This window comes from Stegastes partitus, unplaced genomic scaffold (assembly GCF_000690725.1).
Source record: "Stegastes partitus isolate 25-593 unplaced genomic scaffold, Stegastes_partitus-1.0.2 Scaffold517, whole genome shotgun sequence".
NCBI classification, from domain to species: domain Eukaryota; kingdom Metazoa; phylum Chordata; class Actinopteri; family Pomacentridae; genus Stegastes; species Stegastes partitus.
Genome location: NW_007578248.1, coordinates 175,568 through 188,803, shown reverse-complemented (window position 1 = coordinate 188,803; position 13,236 = coordinate 175,568). Strand labels below are relative to the sequence as shown.

General features: G+C 40.2%; 1 protein-coding gene across 1 annotated transcript in view; it reads left to right on the top strand.

Annotated features, from left to right (window-relative positions):
* The window catches only part of ecm1b (extracellular matrix protein 1b), a 9,898-nt gene extending 1,177 nt beyond the window's left edge, over positions 1–8,721 (top strand). Inside the window, exons 2-10 of the mRNA XM_008287743.1 lie at positions 650–706; positions 1,162–1,230; positions 2,280–2,336; positions 2,451–2,731; positions 4,426–4,631; positions 6,485–6,773; positions 6,934–7,133; positions 7,970–8,057; positions 8,171–8,721. Of these exons, the coding sequence (XP_008285965.1) occupies positions 650–706; positions 1,162–1,230; positions 2,280–2,336; positions 2,451–2,731; positions 4,426–4,631; positions 6,485–6,773; positions 6,934–7,133; positions 7,970–8,057; positions 8,171–8,353 (1,430 nt within the window). The 3' untranslated portion in view covers positions 8,354–8,721. The remainder of the gene's footprint in view (positions 1–649; positions 707–1,161; positions 1,231–2,279; positions 2,337–2,450; positions 2,732–4,425; positions 4,632–6,484; positions 6,774–6,933; positions 7,134–7,969; positions 8,058–8,170) is intronic.
* Positions 8,722–13,236: the final 4,515 nt, after the last annotated feature.

The window sequence follows — 13,236 nt, the reverse complement described above, 5'->3', positions numbered from 1 at the left end:
AGAAACTCTGATTTCCTTGTGCCAAGTCTGAAGCAGCCGCCGTCCGTTCTTTAGAGGTAGATTATGAAAGTAGTTGACTGTCTGTGGAGTCATTGTAGGAGGACGACCACTGCAGCCCTGATCAGTGCTACTATGGCTCCTTCTAGACCTCCTGATTACTGCCACAACAATCTTTTAGTGGATCTTTCTGTATCATTTTCCATCTTTGTGAGGTCTCACAGTCAGATTTTTGGACTAATTTTCGTTGATTCTTTTACTCGTGGAGCGTTGATACAGATAGACACAACCTGTAGGTCCCAAACTGAGAAGGTTCTGCTGCTCACAGCTCATTTTAGAACCACGTTTATGCCAGTTGTTTGCAGGTGAATTCACTTTTGTTGCATTGAGGGCCTGAGTTTTCGATGTACTCTTTCTAAAGTGTTTGTTTTTGATTGTTCACATGATACTCAACTTAGAAATAATGTAAATTTAGAAGCATCCCTGAGAAGCCTGCTTTAACACCTCATACCTGTAACTTGTAACCTGTAACCAGTATTTCTCTCTGTGCTGTCGCTGCTCGTTGCTTCCATGGCAGCCTCTTTGTATAACTTGTCCATAACAAAACGATGCAGAGTTGCGTAACTTTGTCTCACTCTCTACAACTTTCCAGATGAGCACCTCGCCCAGCAGCGAGAGGTCACCTTCGACCTTGACCAAATCATGCAAGGTGTGTCTTTGTGCATTCACACGCTACTGCGGCATCCCCACAAGAACCCATTAATGTTCAGAGTCACTTCTCTCTGCTTCTGTTGATGTGTTGGGACATGAAGTCAAAGTAGTGCTAATTTTAGATCTGTTTGCTCTCCAGAAGGAGTTCTACTTAATGTTTAGACATGGTTGTATAATATCTGCCGTGACTCTGGAGAGAGCGTTCCAAAGTTTGTCCTGTTTTTCTTGGCTTTCTTCTCGGTGGAAATAAATCACCGGAGCAGGCTGCCTCCAAGTGTAGATGTTTTTGTTTTATGGGCGAACTTTGGTCGTGTATTTAGTTGATGTGGGTCAGTTTTAAGTACATAAATGCAGCATAAACATCCGTCTTCCTGTCTGTCTGGTGTTTTACTTGATAAAGAGCATGTTTCCGTTGCACATCAGTGTTTTTAAAATTTGAACTGTGTCTTTCAGAGATAGTGGAACCAGAACCGTTCATGCTGCAGAAAGAGGTGGACTTGTCGGAGCTCTTGGATCCTAAAGGTATCGTTTGTTTTCTTTTGTTTTGGCGTTAGAAAATAGAAACAATCTCATTAAGTGCATTTTTTTCTGACAGATATTGCAATTTGAGTCGTGGTATATCATTTAAAAGTGGAGCTTCGGTTCAATATTCTTTGTATAATAGATTCAAAATATGTTGTTTTCGCATTGTGATGTGTATTTAGGCAAATAACACATAAAGCAGCAACGTTTCTGCTGCACGGGGAAAGAAAAGTTGCACATTTCTCATTTGTCATGACAATTATGCAAGAGACAGATAGAACATCATTTATTCAGATTTAAGGGTTCTTGTGTTTACAAGACACAGATGTTGTTGACATGCAGAGGCCACGTGCAAGTGAAAAACAAGTGAGAAACAATAAAAAAGGGGCATTCGGTTGCAAAAACAAATCAGTTCTCTGGAATAGTTTTGGCTACAGAAAGAATGACATTCATCAAAAGCAGATTTTATTTGTTAGCAGTGTATTGGAATTATTGCCACCACACAAAGCAGCACAACTTCTTTATTAGAGCATTTAAATCAGCAGCACAAAGCTAAGAGCGCAAGGCCAGATGTGAACGAAGCAAAAAAACAAAACCCATTTTGGATGACTCCGCCAGTGTTGCACCAAATGAGAAAAGTTCCAATGTTTTTATTGTCATTGTGGACGCACTCCCTCAAAACCCCTCCAGTCATTTCTAGAATGATTAATCTTTCAAAACAAAAGTTATTCAAGTCATCTGGTGGAAATTCCTGTAGGTTTTTAACATATATCGCAGAAAAACAAAATGCCACCGTGTCAGTTTTCTCCAATGTCACGCAGCCATAAAGCGACGATGCGTCACCACACAAGGGCACAGATCTGTAAAACCACTGACGCACGATAGCTTGAACTCAAAAGGTGTGGCTGTTAAATAACAAGGCTTGGCTGATGTGAGTCAAACCGGACGAACCGCTGATGGAAACAACCTCTGAAAGTCTCAATCTGCTCAGATTAAATAATTGCTGATTGCATTGATCTTCTTTCACTTCTTGCTTCGTCTGTTTTCAGAGTTTCCCGTAGAGCAGGTGAGGGTGTCTCCGCCAAAACCTAACCAGAGAGAGCAAGGTAAGACATCTATCTATCTATCTATCTATCTATCTATCTATCTATCTATCTATCTATCTATCTATCTATCTATCTATCTATCTATCTATCTATCTATCTCTTGTTTTCTCAAAGGTCCACCGAGTTTCGGGCCTCGTACCTTCGGCGGTCCTCCCGCGCTGAACTACCGCGTCCAGTTTCCTCTCGCCCGACCGACGTCCAACAACCTCCAAGCCATCTGTCTCCATAGAGACCATCGTCCTCGCTACCCGAACTCTTACTTCCCTGCCTCAGGTTTTGGCCAGCTGAGGCGAAGAGCCAGCGGCGTAAACAACGCAGAGTCCTGGTTCGACACTTGCTGCCAAGGAAACCAGACGTGGGAGAGAGAAGTGACGCTGTGTTGCGCCACGCAGGCGGTGAGTTTTCACAACGGCTCTATAGCCGACTCAGCAATTTTTTTTTGTTTTGCTGTGTATAAATGTAAAATGACAGCATCTGCTTGCCTTAATTCGTCCCTTTTGATTTATTCCATTTTGCTGATGATGTTTTGCGCAATATCACATAAATGTCAAATGATGATCAAAATTGGATCCCCTCTAGATATTTGCATTATTTCTAAGCTGAACAGCAGAGTACTTCCACATATAAACAACCACAAATAGATGCTTTAGATGGACTGGGTTGAAAATTCAGACCACAAAGTAGAAGCTCTATTTCCAACCACATGAACGTGGTTCTAAAATTAGCTGTTATCATTAGAATTAAGTTTTGAACCTCCTGGCTGTGTCTATCTGCATGTCAGCAGACTTGGTACAGGGGTTATCAATGGAAATCAGAGTTTCTGTGAAGCTCAGACAGTGTGAAGGACACTTCATGACATCAACCTCTATGAACAGTGTCCAAGAAAAACACGTTTGCTTGATGTTCTGTATAAAACTACAATAAAACGTTGCTAAAGAACATAAAGAGAAGCGTAATGAGTATTGAGAGCATTTTCTTTTGTTAGATCAGACCAACATAAATTAGTTGTGCTCAGATGGAGTCCAGCATGTTTGGTGTGAACTTGACCAGGACCACCACAGTTGATGCGTGGTCCTGACAGTGAAGCACGGAGGTGGCAGCATCATGATAAAAGGTGTTGATGACATTTATAGATGAATGTCTGAGGATAAACCAGAATACTGGCTGACTAGATGACTCCCAGTCTGTAGAAGCTGGAAGAAGAGAAATATTCTAGCATTAAAAACTGTGAATAATTTGACATTTAGTTGATATAAGGTTTAGTAAGCACCAGAAATAAAGGGGAGCTTGTTCCAAAGCATTGGGGCTGAATACGTAAATGCATGACACCTATTTGTTTTATAGCTGGACTGTGGATGGTATTATAGCTAAACTAAGGGGTCATGGTGCAGAATAAGGGGTTCTTGTCTCTGAGAAGTCGATCAGAACCAAACTTTGTAGAGAATAAAAGGTAACTTCTGAAATGTTAAAGGGGAAGCCATGTGGTTTCTGTGCAGAGCGTCACATGTTCCACAATCAGGGCAACATGATGAAAACCCCAATATGTGGTATTGCACTGCCGAGATGAAACTGGATCCCACACCGATATTATTTCATATTAAAAACCAACATGCAATAAAGTTTACCCCCCCCTCACTTCCTCACATGGAAACAGCCTGTCATGTTACTGGCAGCCTTATGTTCTGTAAAGCAGTACCAAACACAGTGTCCTTTCTTTGCATGTTTTTAATTCACCCTGATTATTAAAAGACCACGAAACATTCTTCACATTGCAGAGATGGTGGTGCTTGCATTTCTCAGACAAAAGTTGGAGGCCTTGGGCGGTTTCAGTTGATAAGCTTATTTAATGCGGCCCAGCCAGACATAACAGACGGGCCCTGGCATGAGCACCAGTGAAGCAACAAACCTGAACTAAATTCTTCAGTGAATTGGTGAAGAATTACCTTTAATCTCCTTCCTGGGTTGTTTATAGTTTTGGATGAAGAGCAGCTGGTTCATTTTACTCGGCGTGCAGACTTAGCGTCACTGTTAGAGGATTTAATTCATGCACCCTGACTGTCTGTCTGTGTTTTTCCTGTGTTCTCTGCAGTGGGAGCTGTTTGTGGAAACGTTCTGTGAAGAGGACTCGTCAGTCAAAGATCGCCTGTACAACTGCTGTAAACTGCGCGGCGCTGATAGACTGAACTGCTTCGACAGGGACTCTCCGAACCCGAACTACGAGCCGACGGAGGTGCTGCCGGTGGAGGCCATTCCTCCTACCACCAGCTTCAGCTTTGACCCAAACACCTGCCGGAGGTAAGCAGGAGAATACTTTAAACTACTGAAATGAAACAGAACGATCCTGTTTTTTTCTCTCTCATGCTTGTGAATTAAGCCTTTATGGGATCTTATGCACGAAAACAAAACAGAAATCAGCAGCTACAGAAGTAGAACTGCACCAGTTGATTGATTAATTGTCAATATATAATGGATCAGCAACTGTTTTGATCATCAATGAATCAGTTGGGGTAATTTTGTTAAGAAAACAAAACTCTGTGATTTCAGCTTCTTAAATGTGAAGGATTTCTGGTTTGCTATGAGAGTCAACTGAATATCTTTGGGTTGTCTTGGACTTTGGGAAGCTGTGACATTTTCTAACAGCTAATTGATGAATCGTGAAAATAATCAACAGTTTGATCGACCATGACAATAATCTTTCATTACAGCCCTACATAGTACTAAATGAAGCCAGTGCCTCAAAAGATGTCCTGCAATAACACTTATTTTTGTCATTGTCAACGAATCTCATAAAAAGACAAAAACCAACAATAAACAGATGCTATTATTATTATTATTTATTTTAATTTAACCTTTATTTAAGCAGCAGAAGGCTCATTGAGATTAAAAATCTCTTTTTCAAGAGTGTCCTGGTCAAGACAGGCAGCAGCAGCATCACAGACAGACAACAGCATCCACACACACATCATTACTCATAATACACGGTGTGATTACATTTAGAGGATAAGAAACGAACATATCAGCAGAGACCAGAAACATAACTAGCAAAAATAATCATCTGTCAAAACATCTACAGACTGATGTTTTTGCCTCCAAGTCATTTCTAAACACTTTAAAAGTGTTTGAAAGAAACCAGCTCTTGCAGTTTCGGGTCTTTTTGTAAAGTGTTCCAGGTAGAGGGAGCAGCCAATTTAAAAGCTTTCCTTCCCTGTTCTGTCCTCGCCTTGGGAACAGACGGTAGCAACAGATCCAGACTGTAACCACTTGCAGCTTTTGTCCAAATAAAAACCTGTAAATCACGAGGAAGCAATTCTAAATTAAAGCATATTTTTTTGTGCAACTTAAGCCGACACAACTACTCACCCCTTTTGTAAAGAAAAAATTAGAAATATTTCTAAGGATTTATGTCTTTGGCAGGAATATGGAAGGGCTGTGTGGGTGAATGCTGCTTTATTTACCAGTCAAACAGTTAAAAAAAACAATCCACGAATGCCTTCTAACCACTTCGCAGCACTTTAGAAAGGGTTTGTGGAAAGTTGCCAATGTGGATATCATTTCATGTTGAATGCCTGTTCCAGATTTTATCATCTTTTTCACATTTTTTTTATGATTCGTGCATTATTAAGGTGGACTAAAGAGATTTATGAGTTCTCTCTCCTTCTAGTCACGGTTGTTCTGTTTCCATAGAGGTGCAGGACTTTATGTTGCAGTGAAAAATGAGCCCACGGGGAGGGAAAATATGACGGTAGCAACAAATACCCAGAACGTACTCGAAGTCCAGAGGGGTAACTAATAAAGCCGAGTACAAACAGATGCATTTTTAGACTTTTAAATGACAATGACACTGAATATTTGGTGGATGGTTGTGCAGATAAACTGTATGAGAACAACAGCTGCAGGAAAATGTTTCTGCAAAAATGTTCTGCCAGAAAAACAGTCGTAGTAAAAACAGGTTAAAAATCAACAGACTGGTTTCCATTCTGATGAAAGACCAGGAACAGCAGCTGTATCCTTTCAGACAAACTAAAAGAAAGCGACTCAAAGAGAAGTGAATCACAGGAGGGTGTTGGAGGAAGCCACATTGCAGAACTTTTAGTTTTAAACGAAGGAGGTGATGTTTTGGCTCTGACCTCATGTCTCATTCATCACAGGACTCAGATGACTCCTTACAGCGCCAGAGTAATCAGAAAAAAGAAGGCGAAGAAAGCACCCGCTTCCCAGAACGTCAACATCAGCTTCCCTCCTGGGCGACCAACCGCCGACGCCATTGAGTCGCTGTGCAGCCACCAGACGCTCCGCCCCCTCTATCAGACCAGGTGTCTGCCACGCTCGGGCTTCGGGTGGCTGGCCCGGCAGGCCAAGACCGTGAACCGCATCGAGAAGGGCTTCAAACAGTGCTGCAAAAAGAAGCAGGATGTGCTCAGCTGCGTCGACCAGAAGGTAGAGCGAGAAGCCTGCTGGAAGAGCTTCAGCTGGACCTGACTTTGGTTCTTGGAGACTTTTCACCTGTTTCAGTTGCTCTTCAGATTACCTCCATGACCCAGAATCAACACACACATCCTGCTCTAGTATTCTGATTAACTTTTGATTCTCATTTCAGTGGAGCGACGAGATCGACAGGTTCTGCTCGGCAGAGAACGGCGAGCAGGCCGATTTCAGCTGCTGTTCGAGCCAGAGTCCAGCCGACCGATACAGCTGCTTCCACTCGATGTCTCCAGACCCGCATTACAATAAGACCTCCGCCCCCGAGGAGCTGTCGCTGAACAACATTTGCGACACTCACAAAGTCATCGACAAGAGGTAAAACACTATCCCTGCATCCCTCCGATCTTTTCTTTGTTTTCTCTCCTTGCGTACAGTTTCTGTTCTTTCTTGGTCGTTCCTTGTTGGAAAAAATAAACAAATCTCAGACTTCTAAAGATACTGAAATTTGCTAAAATGTGCCATGTGCTCCGGTAAGTTTTTTCAGTATTGAGATGTACATGTGCACAATCTGTAATTAAGACAGCATCAGTAACAATTAAAGCTGCTTATCGATTAGTTGTCAACAAATAAATTAATCAGCAACTATTTCAACACTCCATTAATCATCTCAGTCATTTCTTTTAAAAAAGGAGTTTCAAAACCATTCCTGCAAACTTTGCAAAAACACACTTTTTGTGGCATTTCGGTGCCAGAGCTTTATCAGGCCAACGGTTTTCTAACAAATCCTCCAAAGCATTCTTCTGCTCAGTAACATGCACTAAGTTAGAAAACACTCTGTAGCATTAAATGGTTAAAATACCACAATGTGAAGACCAAACTGCATTCCTGAAAACACATCTACATCTGCGAAATCCTGCTGCTTACAAAAGCAGATGAACCTGCAGTGAGATGTTTACATGGCAAGTGGCAAAAGAGCACTGATGAATAAATAGAATAGAAAGTAAATATGAAGGAAAATTCTCTGATTCTTTGTCTTAAATGTGAATATTTTCTGTTTTATTTCCTTTGCTGTGACAGTAAACTGAACATCTTTGGGAATATTTGGGGTTTTGGGAAACACTGATGGACATTTTTCACCATTTTCTGACATTTTATAACCAAACAACTAGTAAATAACTGTTAGTTGCAGTAACAGCGTGACTGTGCTCTAGGTTCCCTGTCGGCTTCCCAGTGAAGTCCATTGTGAAACAATGCTGCCGCCTGCCGGAAGTAGAGAGGACTGCGTGTTTTGCGCAAAAGGTGAGTTAGAAAGCAGTGAGTCTGTGCAAAACAAGACAAGTTTTTATTCCAGTTTATCCCATCTTGGGTGGACTATTTGACCTATTTGTTCCGTTTTCGCTGCATGAAATCAGCTGGAGGAAACTTCAAAGAAGCTGTGTTTATCGGGCGGCCGCTCTCCTGCGACTGTCCGTCACTGCTGCAAGCTGCCTTCGCAGGAGACGCCGCAGTGCATCTCCAAAATCCTCATGAACGCCATCAGCAAAGCCACCAACGCCGTGCGTCAGAAGCAGAGGAAGACGTGCCCTCTCTCCTAAACCATCTGACCTTTAGCTGCTGACCTGACAGGGAAATTACAGGTCTATAAGATGAAAGCAATATTCAAAAGTGTGGACCAAGTTCCAGCTTCATCTGCTGCCAGTGTTATTTACAGTTATTTGAGATCACACAAGAAGCACTGCTACCGTTTATAATTAAACAAATATATTGTTAAATGCAAAGTGTTAATGGCAGACTGCCGTCTGTGTCACTGTACCACTATGTTTTATAGGCTGCTCTTTGAATTTTTGATTATCGATGCAATTTATAGATTCCTTCGGGGCTTTACGTTTAGTTTTCTTCTTTTTATATAGTTTTATAGTTAAAATTATATGCAACAGTTCTAATAAAAACTTTTAAGAACGTCTCTTGTGCGTGCTTTACTGTGTGTCGTCTCACATCCACGGCTTCTGCTGCTGCTTGTTTTAAATGCAACCTGCTGTGAACATGATGGTCACTTATAATAAAGCAAAATGTGCAAATGAGGGGTTTCTTTTAGTTGGAAACACACATTTTTTGCAGTTTAACAGAAGTTATAGCATCACACAGACGGATTTCCATCCAGTCTGTGTTATTTAAAAAGCAGCGATAAAATCTTTACATAACATATTTAAATATGCGTTAAATTCACCTGTTTTCACCTGTGATGTTTTTCACAGTTAACATGTAAATTCAGAATTTTCCGGGTCTCAGGACAATTAAATCAACATTCACATCATAACTAAATGGATTTTAAACCAAAAACCTTAAACCGAGGCTGTCAGGACCTTCAGTGATTCTCAAATTCGACATTCGATTTTGAGCATTTTTTAAAAATGGCCCAGTCGCCATTTTGTTTTAAGCATTTAACACAAAATTAAACAGAAATTATTTACTATTTTTAGCCCTCCATTGCCAAATAAAAAAAAAACATTTCAAAAAATTGAATTCACCATCAAACGTAAAAGAACAAATCACCATTTATAAAATACCATTTTTAAAAAATGTTTTTCACAGTTAACATATACATTTGTAATTTTCCTTCTCTCAGCACAATTACATCAATATCCACATCATAAATAAATGAATTTTAAAGCAGAAACCTTAAAAACAAAGTCTCAGGACCTTCAGCGAAACATTCAATTTGGAGCATTTTTTGAAAAATGGTCAAGTCGCCATTTTGTCCACAAAACTTTCGATGCGCATTTTGACAAAAATAACGACCCTAAAACAAAACAACACTTTTATCAAATCGCTACCGATTTGTTAACACATTTCTCGAGAAGTTTATACACCGAAACTCAGACATAAGACTTTTACAACAAGAAAACATCAGCATGAGCCAAAGTGTTCATCAAACAGGCCCTCAAACATTCTGCTGCTTCACAAACTTTACATTCAACTAATTATTCTCACTTTTGGACTGAAACCGCCTTCAAAGTGTTCAGTGAGATCAGAGAAAAGCATGAAATAAATGTTCTTACCTTCATGCTGACGGTTGGTCTGGCAGGTGTCCGAACCACAGATGTGTCTCTCCGGCTGGGGGGCTTCTCTGACAGGTCGCTCTGCTGCTGCTGCTGCTGATCCGCTGAGCTGCTTCTTCAGGTGGGTTTGGTTTGTAGCTGCTATCTGGCGTTGAATCCAACAAGACTGTCCAACAAAGCTTTCCAGCAAGGCTTTCCAGCAATCGGTCAAGTGCCAATGCAAGTGCAAAGGGGTCTGACGAGCAGAGGTGCAGGCCATTTATAGGTGTGCGTCCATTCTGTTGCTATGGCTTCAAATGATGCACGCACGCGAGTGTTTTTGACCAATTTTAACATGAATCTAAATAAATGATCGATATTGTCAACTCCTTTGTGTCGAAAGTTGATTTTTTTTTCTTCAGTGGATGCGCATGAGTTTCCATCAGCTGTCAGAAATGTACGGAGGCCTGAAGGGATCTGAACTTTTTCTGATAAGATCAGCCTCTGATTGAAGCATCATAGTGGCAAAAAGATCATGAAAAGGCAGTTATTGAATAAAATCATCCTGCAGCAGCTGATACGTCCACACACAGCATCACATGACACGCTGAGTTCTATCTGCAGCTGGACCAAGTCAACCTTTATCTTCACGAAAATCTGTGAATAAGTGAAATATTCAGTCAGACACCACATAACTTTAGTCAAAACAGTACAATGGGATTTCGTGCATAATGGCAGCTTATCTCAACAAAACTGTCCTGACAGCTCTGATGGAGTTCAGGATTCATCCAGAGACAGTTTAATCCAAATAACTTCACCAATAAATCTGGAATCTGTGTGGAACAGCTGACATGTCTGGTGTGTACAAGTGACTGAATATTATTGATATTCGGATCTTAATGAAAGGCTCCAGCCCCTCCGCAACCCTAGTGAGGATTAGGCGGTGTATAGATAATGGATGGATGGATGGATCTTAATGAAGTTACTGCTGCTGTGCCACGCGTGTAAATGTGCGCAAAGAAGCTGCTGTGTGAAGGTGTAGGTGTTTATTAAAGTCAGAGGAAAGAATCTGACTCACAGCAGCTGTGGGCAAAAAACAGGACTGCTGCAGGTGGAATGATGTTTCTAGAAAATGCAGAATTACATGAAGAGAAACCTGATCATTATTGCTGATGACATTAATCCAACACGTTTCACATCTGACTCACACTGTATGTGTACATGTACTTTAAGATTGATCTCACCATGCTGTGTAATAAATACCTGTAGGTGGCGGCACTTGGACACAACCCGGGCCTGACCTACCCTGACTGGGTGTGATGATGCTGAAAGAAACAGTCCAGGAAACATCACTGATGATGTGTTCACGGGCATCAATCTGTATATTAGAAGGAGTGCAGCAGCAGTTCTCTGCCTCATTGACCTCCATGGGAGCTCGTTCAACCACGGTCACTGCAACTAGTCGGGTCCGACGACATGAAGGCCAAGCATCACACATCCTCTCAGCCAGCAGACACCGCGAAAACTACGGCAATAACGATAATGCAAAACATTTTAAATACACAAAGTTTCCCAAAACGAGTGTCTCTAATTCGACGAACTCAAGTCTTTCAAGCTAGTTTCAGTCATTAGACGGGTCCAAAGACGCGAGCTCGCACCAACAATGCATTAAACCGTCCACACAAAACTTGGACTAATATCACAAACAAATGAAATAAATACAACTTAAAAGTCACAGTTACCGTGTGCCTCTCAGACCGGGCAGAGTCGTTGTTTTTTTTGGCTCCATGTCGTTTCCTCTGTAGCCCGACAGCACCTCACCCGAAACCCCACAGGGGTGACCCTGAACTCACCTGTGGTCACGTGACCTGTTGCATTCTCCACCAGATAAACATTTTATTACAAAGTATTACATTTTTAACTTAACATCAGTTTTAAAGTTGTGCGTTTTCAAATTGATCTTCTTAAGGTCATATTTATTGTTTGTTTGTTTGTTTTATTTCCATTTATAAGTTTTAATATCGTATGAATTCAAACATTTTTAAAAACTAGGACAGCAGATAAACACAAACTTGACTCTAGAAATCTAAAAAATAACTGTAATATCTTTTCCATGAGTGAGTCTCACTAACTCTGGCGGTTATAACCAGAGCTGGACCGGTTTGGCGCCCCGTTGCGTTACAGTCAAGTTCACTCTTCATTTTCATACAACAACACAGAAACTGTATGCATGTATTCAAACCTTTATTTAAGTATAAACAACACATGAAATAAAACTGAAGAAACAAGTGACATAAATTAAAGAATACAATATAAATAATGCATTGTACAATATTAAAAAAAGTTTTATTTACGTACAAAATAAATAAAAAAGTGAATATGAAAACAAGCAACACAATATGAACAAAAATTACAAAATAAATAAATTATTGCACAAAATAAAAAAAAAGGAAACTAGTGCAGTGTTTATAAATACTTTTTCCTAAAGTTATATTATGGCGGTGTTATTTAGAAGGAGGTTATTTCTCTTTGGTTTTTTGTTTGTTTGTTTGTTTGTTTTTTATTATTTCCATTTTGCTTATGCTAATTGTAGTTCTATGACCTTTGTTTACATGTTTTGTTTTGTTTTTTAACATTTGGGATATTTTTAGGTATTGCATTTTTTATTCATTTATTTATGTTATGTAAAAAATGTTTTTTTAAAAAAAAAACAAACAAAAAAAACCAAACCAAAACAAAACAGAAATATTTAAATGTCATCCTTAACATCTCTAACACAATGTGTGGGAGCATGACCACCTGAATGGGCAGCTGCACCAAGCAGGACTTCTTGGTCCTGAGGAGGGTGGTCCGTCCAGCTGAGTGCACTATCAGGTCCACCCTGATACCCACCGCCCCAACCTGCAGGACATCTACACTCAACGATGCAGGTCAAGGACTGTGAAGATCCTGAAGGAGCCTAGTCATCAGAAAATGAGGAAGAGATTCTCCCCTCAGGCCATCAGTTTGCTCTACTCTGAGCTTTCAAACCGGACTGTGCAATATACACGGGCACCTTTTACATATGCACCTTATGTACCATGTATACATGTGTAAAGTATATATACTTCTTTAACACTTATTTATATTGTATTTTTTCTTTTTCTTTTATTGAAACTGGAGTCTGGTACAGAATACATTTCACTGCACATTGTACCGTGTATAAATGTGTATGTGACAAATAAAGCTTATCTTATCTCTCTCTTATCTTATCTTATATCTTATCTTAATGTCTTCTGTGTGTTTGCCATTTGCTGATGTCACTTCCACCTTAAAAATACACTATGGGTCAAATGTAAAAATCAAAATTTGGAATAGATATGAATAATTCTGGGCTCAACTGTGAAACTCTATATATTTCTAGGATTTTTTGAATATAAATGGAGCTTAATGTTGTCTTT